The sequence below is a fragment of the Opisthocomus hoazin genome, chromosome 8, assembly GCF_030867145.1.
Source record: "Opisthocomus hoazin isolate bOpiHoa1 chromosome 8, bOpiHoa1.hap1, whole genome shotgun sequence".
In the NCBI taxonomy this organism is placed as follows: domain Eukaryota; kingdom Metazoa; phylum Chordata; class Aves; order Opisthocomiformes; family Opisthocomidae; genus Opisthocomus; species Opisthocomus hoazin.
Window position 1 is genome coordinate 8,810,770 of NC_134421.1, and position 12,856 is coordinate 8,823,625.

Genomic DNA, 12,856 nt, shown 5'->3' on the forward strand with positions numbered 1-12,856 from the left:
TCAGAGCGGAGATCTACACAACTTGCTTGTCCTTTCCCCACGGGAGCAACTCTAGCAGCTACTTGCACTCACTGTCCATGTGTGACACACTCACCCATTTGCTAATTGGATCCTACATCTATCCTTTCTCCAGGAAAAGTGATTGTCAATATTTATAAATGCAGACTCAGCAGAAGTGAAAAGCAAACCTACTTCTCTCACGTCATACGCAGCACCGGATGTTTCAATCCTGTCTTTGAGCCCAAACAGCCCTGGCTCCCAGCTAGACAACGCTGGTGTCAGCGACCATATTCAACCCCTGAACACTGGCAGTTTCTGCCTTCAGTCCCGGCGCCAACACACGAGTGGATCAAGCCTTGCTGGTGACTGGGACGAGTCAGTTCAACTCCTGGTGCCAGCTCCTTCTCACACCGTTTGCTTTTCAAGGTAGCAGTACCCCACATGTTCAGATGCTACTGAAACCCACGAGAGCCTGGCTCACTTGTGGCTACAAAACGTAATAGATATGCGTGTAATAATGTGCTGCTTTGGTTTTGAGAAAACTGCCTAGAAAGGAATTTGGATGGGTTTCTTTTAAGGGACTGAGTCATGTAAATTTGGAGAGGAAACATATGCCAGTGTTCTAATACTAAAGATGCCAAAAATGCTGCAGTCACCCACTCAGAGTAATGAGAATTAAAACTCCCTTGCATCCAGATCCCCAGCCTACTGTCTTGCCTTTTAAGATGCACAAATGTTAAGGGAGATGCTTCTGGATGCACAGCTTTTGACTACACTTGCACCTTCTACATTAGATGTTTTCAGATCCAGAATTTCAGGCTAAGGCAGGCTCTCAGGGAAGATCCTTCTAAATTTTTTCACGTTACTGAGAATAATGTAGGAACATTTTTACCAGAAGAAATTTTAGTATTTCCATGGTTTGGAGCCAGATTTTGAAATGCAAGCAGGATTCCCCTGATGTATTAGGTATGTCTCTGTGCAAAATGTGTTCTATATATAGAATAACACGCTCTGTGCAAAATGTGTTCTATATATAGAATAACATGCTCTAAAAAACTGACTGCACATACTGAAAGGAATCTCTGATGTTCATAGTTGTACGTTTTAGAAATTTCCCTTCAGTTCCTCTCAACTCCAGCCAGACTATACAAACCTGATACTAACTGACAGCACGTACATGTGCATGACCTTTTCGGTAAGCAGCTATAGCCCAGTTTTCCAACAAGGTAAAAAAAACAACTTTGTCTTCATCCACACTGAATGCATGAACATTTTTACCTGTAATCACAGCTCTTCTTTTCCTATTATCTTTCGTCCACTCTTACAATTTTTCACAACAAAAGAACAGCTCTAATGTTTGTAGATCTACTTTTAGACAAAACCTTCAATGAGGTCTTCATTTTTTACTGCTTTGAAGTTGCGACTAAAGTCAACTAGGGCTCTGCTTTGGGCATATTAAGTAAGATACATGTGTGTATGACTGTGTGCTAGGTACTTTGAGGTATAAAGTCCTCAGCATTTAAATTTGGGCATCCAAAGATACACAGACACTGCTTTAAACTTTGATTCCTGACTGTACATAGGTGAGGGAAGTACCATCTATAGGATGCTGTGAAGACAAGTTCTGAAACATTTCAACAGTTTCTGGATGCCACATCAAGACTCTGTGCAAATACCAATGAGGAAACCAGACATTTTGAATTCAGCATAGGAAGTGGATAATGTACATTAAACAAGTGCCTGGAACCATTCTCTGAAGGACACAGTTGCACAATTATACACTACATAAGAAAAGTGGCTCTTTGGGGTTAAGGTGAAAAAAACCATAACGTGGTATGTTACATAATTCAGGCGTGATGGAAACAGGCACTTTTACAAATTTCTCAGTACTTCAATTTGAAGCCATAACAGATTTTAGGTACAGTTTTTATCTAAATAGCCAAAACAGCATCGCCATGAATTACAAGAATTTCTGCGCACAGGGTCAGGAACTTTCGCTTCTCTGCAGGAGATTACAGTATCAGTGCTGTTACAGAGGGAAGAAAACAACCCAACTCATCCCACACACCGAGAGTATGAAGGATTCCGACACAATATCACTTAGCTCAATATTTTTAGAGTATTTAGCGTCAGAGAATTAGGATCACCAAATAATACAGAAGATGCTAAAGGTCCTGTCTAAAAGGCTGGACAATACCAACAGCACTGTTCTCATGACGGCATCCACAGTAACTCCAAGATGAAAACAGCTGTCCAAATTTAGCCGAATTGGGGAGAACTCTAGGCTTGACAACAATGTTGTCCCTTCGTGGTCCATCCACAGCTGCACCTTTCCTTAGAGCAGCCGGCTTCAGCACCTCCTGCAACAGATCCTGGGATAGAAAACCCTACTCCACACCTACGGAACAATTCCTGGTTCTTTTATGTAAAACCGTGGAGGAAGATACAGGAGGCACAGAAACGGCTTGGCTCCCTTCAAACAAGCAGCAGATGTCTTTCTGCATGAGCAGTGTGTGGGAGACGCTCCAGCAAACTTCAGTGCTACAGGGTCTGGGCTCCATGAAATTAGAGATTGGATCCGCAGATTAGAAACAACACATGCCACTCAATTAGCAATACGTTGGCTGCCAGACAAGCTCTAGGGCCATTTTCCATGATCGTGGGTCTTATCTTCAAAACCCAGCCTCCTCCCCCACTTCAGTGCTACCATCACGTTCAATGGTAATATTCAACCATCCCTGCAAATGTCTCTAACTAGAAGGTGTTAACAGTGGGCTTATCTAGTACCTACTCAAGCAAATTTGCCATTCTTAGAGAACACACCGAGCACAAGCCATGACTGACGCTCCGTTCTCAGCTAACATCTGATTAAAAGCTCAGCTATTGAACATCTTCTGCCATGTGCCCTTTGAAAAAGCCACATTGAGTCACCCACATGAAGAAACAAGAAGCTTATTTTTCCCCCTTCAAATGAAGGAAATTCTGGGGTGTGAGATGGTTAGAAGGGTGCACAATAATTGCCATGACATCTAGTAGGCCAGAAGGAACTATAATGACTCTTGAGCTTCAGCACTGCAATTTCTGGAAGCGTCATGCTCCAGGTCAAGGTCTCCTGTCAAAACAGTCTTTTGCTAAATAAAGACAATTTGGAGAGCTCGGCTGTAGTTTATTGTTTGTTACGTACCACTAATCATGTCTCCTTGGGCAGTGGAAGAACTCAAAGAAAAAAGCTAAAACTCTTCTCAAGCACACCACAGGCTAGGGAGACAGTTTCAGACCTGACATCAAAGCCTCTCTGCTTTACATCACACTGCAGTCACAATATCTGGCCTTCCTCATCTTTCTTTGACGTTAACTGGATCAGATACAGCTATTCTTCACATTTCAATTGATCTCCTAACTTCCAGATTTTCACTTGTCACTGTAATATCATGCTACACTTTTGTCTCATTTCTTTTGTACCTTACCTGTTAGTATTCTCCAGGACTTCAACCTTCTTACGCAGCTCACTATTTTCATTTGAACAAGTCTCAACTCTGTAGACAGTACAAGGAAAGAAAGAGTAAAAAGTCATTGATTAAACTCGCTTTCACAAAGAGCTCTATGATCTCGCCTACATTTAATGAAAAGTTACACCAACAAACTTTAGTAATAATCTTTAATCATACTTCAGGGTGTAAAAGACAGCGCAAAAGATACTAGCTGTGGAGCACTTGCTTACAGTGCCCAACTACATCCCAGCAAGTGCAGCTCATTCAGGACGGGCTGTAAACGACTTCTTGCCCCTTGAAATTGCAACAGCAAAGACCCTGCTCAGACTTCTTCTGTGCCTCACGCCATGGGACAGGTAGTTTAAAAGTCACAGAACATGCTATATTTGTTTTGTTAGAAAGCATTTTGTGCAAAGGTGTCAATGTGTGTGTGTGCGCGCACATAACTGCTAGCATGAGGCACCAAGCAATTTTGCAAGTGCCATGCTTCTGAAATCAGATCCTCAAATTTCAAGCTTAGGGAGGTTAATAAGCCAGGAGAATTCACTACCAAGAGAGTGCTCATTTCCACACTGCTCCTGGAAACCCCCTAAACTAAAATTGTTTGTCGTATGACATGCCACGTAAGAGGTCCAAGTAAAAATTTAGACTGAACATAAGGAAGAATTTTTTTACAATGAAGGTGGTGAGGCACTGGAACAGGCTGCCCAGAGAGGTGGGAGATGGCCCATCCCTGGAAACCTTCAAGGTCAGGTTGGATGGGGCTCTGAGCAGCCTGATCTAGTGGCAGATGTCCCTCCTCATTGCAGGGGTGGTTGGACTAGATGGCCGTTAAAGGTCCCTTCCAACCCAAACTATTCTACGATTCTAGGAAAAATATGGGACTCCTACACAGACAAACATGACCAGATGGAATAGCTTCAAGAAGGAAAAAGGTAAACCAAAATATCTTTGATATCTGTATGTATATGGTGGAATTTCACAAGAGTAACTCTGAGAAAGCAAGACTCATCCATAAAGAGATAAGAAGAAAAAAAGGAAATTACATCAACGATATCACCGAAGATGGTACAAGGGGTTTAACAGCTCCATCCGGTGACGTCCACGAAACAAATACTAGAACACTTGTCTGGTGAAAGAAAGATTAACTTGGGATACAAATCGCTAACTGGGGGTTTGGCTCCTTCTCGCTAAAGGAAGCCCATGGGTCACATGCTGTTTTCCCCGAGTTCTGCTTATTTTCCAAGGCAGCCTTGACTCACCCACTTCCTACTTCTGTCTCCATCTGCATGGGAAGACAGAGTAGATTCACTCTAAATCCACCTTTCCCTGGATGCTGCCCACCCGCGAGGCCAGCAGAGCTGCACGAGCGGGAGGCTGACAGCAGATGGGTCTTGCCTTATTTAAGGTTTGAAGTCTTTGTCGAGATGTTAGCAACGTGCTGGAGGTAGATGCAGTTCTGAACAGAGCACCCCAGCACACGCACAAGCAGAAGGCAGAAAAAGGCCCTTTTCTCAGTCACAACCGCGAGATGGCAGCTGGCACTCTGTGCACAAAACAGTCCCAGCACCAGCAGCTGGATCCCTTCCCAGTCCAGCAACCAGTGCTATCGGCCCGCTTCAAACAGGACGGAGGCTGGCTTACTTTTTTTCCAGACTGTCCATGTATTCTTTCTTTTTTCTTCTACTTTCCTGGGCAGAGATCTAAGGAAAAAGGAAGAAAAACACCAAGTATTTGCAGAGGAAAAAAAAGCATCAGAGATAAATTAATAAACTGGTAAAAAGCCCTGACGTTACTAGATTCAAGCCTCCCTGCTGTTCTCATTTCTGTTCCTGATAAGTGACTTCGTCTGTTTTCACATCCTGAAGCCAGACTGCTCCTCTCAGTAGCTGGAAAAAGATCATTTGCTGCTCTTAAGAGACCTGACCTTAAAAAGTAAATCAGATTTATCTGGAGAGAATATCCTAGGACAAATACTAAAAGATGATCCCAGCACAATGCCCTGCATCTGGGAGAGGCGCAGTCCATGCATGCGCTAGAAAGCAGCTTTGCAGTTAAAGGCTTGCATGTCCTGATGAACAACAAGCCAGACACCAGGCAGCAGTACGCTCCCGTAGCAAAGGCGGCCGACCAGATCTGGGTCTACATTAACAAGACTGCAGGTCGCAGGTCGGGCGAGGCGGTTCTTCCCCTCTGTTCAGCGCCTGCAAGACCACAGGCGAGTACAGCATACAGTCTGTGGCTCTGAAGTAAATCCTCTGGATGTACAGCAGCAAGCCCAGAGGAGGCCCACTGCTATAATAAGCATGCAGAAGCACGTGACATATTGGGAAAGGCAGATAAAGCTGGGTTTGTTCAGATTGAAGAAGAGAAGGCTAAGGAGGGAATGCTGTTGCTGTCTTCACCTATCTTCTGTAGCAAAGATGATGTCAGAGTCTTCTCAGACACATACAACAAAATGGCAAGTGGCACCAAACCCAAGTTGCAACAAGGGAAATTCCAACTGGATGTTAATAATTCTATTTATTTGCTTTTACCACAATAGTGGCCTAATATGGGAACAGGTTGCCCAGAGATGCTGAGGACTCGTCACCCTTTGAGACAGTAAAACATCACTGGACAAGTCCCTGGGCAACTTGCTTCAAGCTGACCCTGCTTTCAAAGCAAGAGGTTGGACCAAAGGACCTCCAAAAGTCCCCTCCAATATAAATGACTCTTTACTATATGAAAACGGTACATAAAATGCACAGGGTCACTTCCAAAAATTTTGCAAAACATATCACAAGACCAAAGTCCAATTCAGTGTGAGAAAATTTACATGTCTATCTGCAAAACCAATAACAGAATGCATTAACCTTCAAAGATGTGCTAATATCCTTTAGAATGAGTGAGCTGACCAGGTCTGAAAAAAAAATGCTTTCCTCCCTATCACTGGGCTATTCCCCAGGCTGGAAGAAAGGAAAGACTTGTAGGGCATTTCACAGGCTTGGCATCAACCATTCACTTAAAGGTCATGGAATTCAGTGATCAAAAGACTAGAGCACTGAAATACATAGTCAGATCTTAAAACATCAAACAGTGGAAAAGAAGCCTTCATCACCACGGAAAGAACACAGAGGTCTTTGCCTGCCATAAGGGTAGGACTGTACTGTTTTTGAAATGGAGCCAAAAAGCAGCAACTTGATAACCTGCTTGCTCAATACTCTATTGTTCCTGTGTTCATGTAAATACCTAGACAGAGGTACGCTGTCACAGTGACAGAAAAATTCCTGATGTGTTTAGGAGCAAAGAAAAACACTTTACTAAAAGACATCTTACAGCATTCAACCGTACCACAGAGCATTACTGCAGAATTGCTGCATCATTTTTTTAACTGAAGGATGAGTGGGAACTACTCAGCAAAGCTAATATTTACCTTGTTCTTTATTTTCCTGCGGATTTTCTTCAGCACTTTCTCCTCTGCTTTTGTCAGGGGCAGTTTGGTAGGGATTGGGTAGCCCTCTGCTATCAGCGTCCTCTTCTCCTCCTCTGTCAGGATGAGTGGGCCGGTCCCCTGTAACTTCTGCAAGTGTCACAGAAATGAAGTAATATAACAGTAAGTGCACACAGCTCTAGAGAAAAGGGTGTTAGGGAGAAAAGGCAGGAGCTCTCCCACTTCAGAGAGGACCCTGCCTACTAAAACAGCAGCCTCTTGCAATTGGGAACGCATGGAAGGGGAAGACCTTTTGGAAAGCTTCCAGAGACTGAACCTTTGGGTCAGGATTCCCTCAAAACAGTTGTTCTCAGCCCTGCCCTGCACACACTGAGGCCAACAGTAAAACTTCCCTTGGTTCAAACAGGGAAAGACAAATGAGAAGCACTGCTGAAAATCCCTCTCTAAAGATTACCACTTAGTTTCAACAAGGCAAGAGGACAGATGCAGATCTACCAGGGACAGGTTAACCCAGCAGGGTTGGGCTCTGACACAAAACACAACCCATGGTGGGAGAAACCAAATAACACTGTTGAACCCTGTCTCAACTTAGAGGAGAGGCACACACTGTTCTCTGTGGGAGCAGAACAGACCAGTCAGCAAGAACTACTGGATCTGCAGCTCTAACCAGAGATGGATTCCCCTAAAGAACAACACAAAGTTGGCAAATCCATGGCAAAACCAGTAATCAAAAAAAAAAAAAGAAAAAAAGAGAGACAGATAGACAGATGCTGGAAAAAGCCAGCCCAACTTACATGTGGTGCCGTCAAGAGAGGGGAATTGGAGAGCGCTGAAGCTGTGCGCGATGTCACTTTAGCCGTGGCTTGTAGCTGGATTGGGCTTGAAGGAGGGAGCGATCTGGCCGGGCTCTGTCCTCCTTCACAATCACTGCCATGGCTGCTGGGAGGGGTTGGAGGCAAATGCAGGGGGTCCACTGCTAAATGGCAAGAGAGACAAGACACAAGGATTTGAGGTGCTAATTTAAATTTCCACGAGAGCCGCCATCACCAGCAGCACCCAGTTTCCAAGACTAGGACTGTCTGCTAAAAAACGGATCAAGCAAAAATGGCAGCTTGGAAGATTTTCAGAGCATGGAGGTCTCCAAAGGAGGAACGAAACACAGCAGCTATCTTTAGGTTCAACAGACAAAACAGGGCTCTGCGCATATGCTCCAGTCATTCCTACCTACACTTCAGCTTCTTCTCCAAATGCTTTGAGGTTTAAGTATAATCCTTCAGTACAAGTTCCCTGTCCCTGGGAAGCCATGTTAACAGAAGGTCTCTGAGCCAGCATGCTTTCTCTCCAAAAACAATAGTCTTTCCTAACTTTGCTGTGGATTAAGCAGTCGTATTTTTCAAGAGAAGTGATCATAGAATAGTCTGGGTTGGAAGGGACCTTTACAGGGCATCTAGTCCATCCGCTCCTGCAGTGAGCAGGGACATCTATGACTATATCAGGCTGCTCAGAGCCCCATCCAACCTGACCTTGAATGTTTCCAGGGAAGAGGCATCTACCACCTCTTGGGGCAACCTGTTCCAGTGCCTCACCACCTTCATCGTAAAATATTTCTTCCTTATATCCAGTCTAAATCTACCCTCCAGTAGTTTAAAACCACTACCCCTTGTGTCCTGTCACAACAAGCCCTGCTAAAAACTTTGTCCCCATCTGTCTTACAAGCTCCCTTTAAGTACTGAAAGGCTGCAATAAGGTCTCCCTGCAGCTTTCTCTTCTCCAGGCTGAACAGCCCCAACTCTCTCAGCCTCTTCTCATAGGAGAGGTGCTCCATCCCTCGGATCATTTTTGTGGCCTCCTCTGGACCTGCTCCAACACGTCCATGTCTTTCCCATGCTCGGGGCTCCAGAGCTGGACGCAGGACTCCAGGTGGGGTCTTACAAGAGTGGAGTAGAGGGGCAGAATCGCCTCCCTCAACCTGCTGGCCATGCTTCTCTTGATGCAGCCCAGGATGTGGTTGGCATTCTGGGATGTGAATACACATTGTCAGCTCATGTCCAGCTTTTCATCCACCAGCACCCCCAAGTCCTTCTCGGTGGGGCTGTTCTCAATCCCTTGACACTGGGTGTTGCCCCAACCCATGCACTTGGCCTTGTTGAACCTCATGAGGTTCACATGGGCCCACTTCTCGAGCTTGTCCAGGTCCCTCTGGATGGCGTTCCATCCCTCAGGCATGTCAACCGCATCACTCAGCTTGGTGTCATCTGCAAACTTGCTGAGGGTGCACTCAATCCCACTGTCTACGTCACTGAATTCAGCTGAATGTCTATGTCATTGGATCACATCCCAAGCGTTATACGAACAGGGAGGAGAGAAATAATTTGCCTCCTAAGGACCTGCTTTGGCACAACTCGGAGGAAGTGACAACCTAGCGACAGTGCAGGCTTTAATGTACTGATGGAGCAGGAGCAGTATAGGCAAGCACCACAGGAACCTCCCTCACACTGTGCCATCCAGGGCCGTAAGCTAACTTCAGCTGCACTTGCAACCAAAAGAACCTGTGCTAGAATTGGCAAGCAAAGTGCTGTTTATGACCAAATGGGTCTGGACCAAGAGAAACAAAGCAATGTCTCACCTACTCATATTACATGGACAATTTAGCAGATGTCCAAAACAGCCATAACTGAGTCATTTTTTTTTCTCTGAGATAATTTACAGCAATGGAAATTGGGAGTAGGAAGATCCAAGGCTGAATTTGCCACTTTCCACTTCTGTTATACTTTGCAAATTTGAGTGGAAAAGATCTAATGGGTGGTGGGGGTGGAAGGAAGAAAAATAGTAACAAATAAAAGCTATTATACGTGAGCTCTTTTTGTCTAGCATCCTAACTCTAGTAGTTGCCAGAGGAACATGCACACTTCAAAAACAGCAAGGCCCTTAATTCCACAAATTGAGCAACTGAATCTACGCCCTGGGTTGAGATATAGCCTCCCTTTTTCCACGCACTACATCACTTGCTTCTCTCCCTAGAGCAGTTCTACTTACCTACACAAATTAATTCACTACCAGAATATCAAGTGTTCCTAAGTGAGATGCAGTTATCTGCTCAAATTTCAGCCCAAATATCGGTCTCTTTCAAACTTTTCTTGAGTTAACATATCACGTGCCACAAAATTGTGCTTAACTTTCAGGGTAGGGATCATTGCTCCTCCTTCCTCGTTTATAGATTAGTGCAAATGGATCCCGGCAGTTCTACCAAACGCTACCAAAACTAATACGCTACAAACAGATGCACCTAACTTTTAATTTCACATAAACTCACATCCTTGCTTTTTTATCAGGTTAAAATGGTAAAGTTTCCACTTATGCTCTTTATGCTTTCTATGTCTTAGTTAAGTCCTCTCACATTGATTTCTCTTCTAGCCTGAACAGTCCTGTACTTTAAGGATTCAAACTCCCTCCAGTGCCTGTACAATTGTTAATACGCTACAGACAAAAAAGGGATCATTTCCTTTGTGATAGGCAAGAAAAAAAAAAGAAAAAACACATAAATGGGTCAGAGAGAGGTCTTCAGCAGCCTGAGTTGAATCCCTACAAGGCAACAGCTTCAGCCTAAAGATTAACACGGCGAAAGAGGAGGACAAATATTTAATCGGGGTAAAGTACATTTATTGTGCATTCTGGTCATCTCCCCCTGCATTTAGGGTTGGTAATTAACAGACCTTCCTTAAAAGAGAGGTTCAGGAATTGATCCACTTCATGGGGCTCCAATTTAATCTCTGGAAGAACTTTCTGGCTCAGTGGTTTCATCTAGAAAAGAGAAATTAACAACATGAAAACCAAAAGCACACATCTTTAAAATCTTAATAGAAGGAATCAAGGATGACTTCTCCATAAATGGAGAGATTTCCCTCTCCTCCTGCTCTGCTACAGGCAAAGCTTTAACTGCTTCACACAGTTTGCTAAACCAGGCTACAGAAAATACTGCCCTGACTACTCCCACTGCGGCTTTTCTTACTACTATATTTAGCTAAATAAAAGATTACGCCTCAGAGATGACATTTCAGACTGAAAGCTAGCATGCAACCCACTCGAATTACTTCTCCTAGCAACAGAGCTGCCGCTAGGATTTGCCGGACCGCACCGTCTGTTTGAGCTGAGACAGCAGCGCTCCTGGCAGTGGGGGACAACCTGTTCAAGACTCTTGTCATCTGGGAGCAAGAGCAAGGTGCCAGTCACTCAGCACCAGATTACGGGACCCAAGTTCATTTCACGGCGTGGAGGAGCAGGAAAAGAGACAGTCACGGCTGACCGAAGTTTGGAAGACATCTGGCTTGCCCTGTTGAGAGGGCTGGGGCACCAGGCTGCCAAGCTGTTGCCCACAGTCTGCCTGAATGCTACAGTCCCAGGCTTGAGGAAGTCAGTCTGGCACATCAGCACGCTCACTGCAGCCAAAATCTCTCCCAGTAACCTGTGTAACTAAGCTGTGCAATGGTAACGAGCCCCCAGCTAGTCCCAATATACTCTTCACAAATCACGGTACCCCGAGCTACAGCAGGACTACGTACTGAGGACAGCATGTCCAGACTAGAAGAGGATTACAGGAAACTTGTGTTTAACTTTCTCAGTTTCTCATAAAATAATTTCTGTTGCACATATTTCTGATCCACATCACAGTGGAAACATTTATTTTCAGCATTCACTAACTCCACCCAGCCTGGACTGACATCGCACCCTGGGGACTGAGACCAGTGATGCCGCTTCCTGCTCTGACAGGGGACTCTGGTGAGCCACCAGCTGCTGCCGTTCCTTCTCCTTAGCTCAACCACAGCCAAACTAAGCCCATGTGAATGCTCACGGGCTGCTTCAGCTGGGGTCAGAAAGGCATCACAAACGCTCCTTGCCAGGCAGGTTGGTGTGGAAGCAGCAGCAGCTCAGAATGTCAAAGCTTCATAGATCTAGCAAACGTGACTTAGCTGGCAAACAGGGAAACTCTCCAGTCATTTCAAACAAGGAGTCTTGTTCTGATTAGGGGGAGGCACAGCAGCACTAAAGCAAGTTATTATGGAAGACACACAGCTTGTCACAGGCCTGACAGCGCAAATGGGTTGGTCAGTTCAGTGGGGACCTGTTCACTAGAAACTGTTTAGGTATTTTTAAAAATGCACGAGCCCCAGGCTTTGGGGCTAGCATAGAAGAGAAAGTTAAGACCTGAAGATGTAGATAATGGGACAGAAGCAAACACTGAAAAACATTAAAGCAGACTGCACTGCGCACCCTGAACTGACCACCTTTTGCACCAAGGAGGCTACACGGGTATGCAGAGTCTTAGGAGAATCTGTAGCTAACTGCGCGACGAGGAGAACAGAAAGTCTGCGTGTACCAGGGCATCTGTCTGCAGCTCAGGTTGCTCCCCTTCCAGCGATGTGGCCGTGACGGTGAGACTGACTGAGGGAGCAAGGCCTGACGTCTCGCACAATGCTGGCTCAGTCTTTATTGCTGCTGGAGTCAGCTCTGTACCCAGGCACCATTCCTTATTTTCCAGGTCACCTGCCAGGGAAGGAAATTGGACACCACATGTTTAGGTCAGAGACAGAAAGGCTACAAAAGAAAATAATGTCATCCCTCCTCCAGAGAAGGGAAACAAACATAGAAGGCATTTCAGTCTATCAACAAAACTCTGTCCTCACTATTCAGCTCTCAGTCAATGCGGACAACTGTGCCATTTCAGGCTGTAACCTAATCCTGGCCCCAGGATATGGAGAGGAGCAGCGAGGAAGACACCGAGCACTAATCACTGTACACTGTCGAAAGCCACTAACACATGGCAGAGCAAGACTCCACACGCCACTGGGTAAAGCAGCCAGGGAGCCATGTCCTACTCGCGCTAACGCCTGCTGACTCAGTTTTACTCCTCCTTGTAGAGCCAGCATTTAGCCAG

General features: G+C 45.2%; 1 protein-coding gene across 2 annotated transcripts in view; it reads right to left on the reverse strand.

Annotated features, from left to right (window-relative positions):
• CREB3L2 (cAMP responsive element binding protein 3 like 2) overlaps positions 1 to 12,856 on the reverse strand; it is an 89,046-nt gene that overhangs the window by 13,378 nt on the left and 62,812 nt on the right. Inside the window, exons 3-8 of one of the 2 annotated variants that reach the window (XM_075429412.1) lie at positions 12,299 to 12,465; positions 10,638 to 10,725; positions 7,719 to 7,897; positions 6,907 to 7,053; positions 5,136 to 5,194; positions 3,468 to 3,536 (exon numbers count right to left, since the gene is read on the reverse strand). In XM_075429412.1, coding sequence (XP_075285527.1) covers positions 3,468 to 3,536; positions 5,136 to 5,194; positions 6,907 to 7,053; positions 7,719 to 7,897; positions 10,638 to 10,725; positions 12,299 to 12,465 — 709 coding nt within the window. Of the gene's footprint in view, positions 1 to 3,467; positions 3,537 to 5,135; positions 5,195 to 6,906; positions 7,054 to 7,718; positions 7,901 to 10,637; positions 10,726 to 12,298; positions 12,466 to 12,856 lie in introns of both variants that reach the window. The other variant, XM_075429411.1, reaches the window with a different exon arrangement.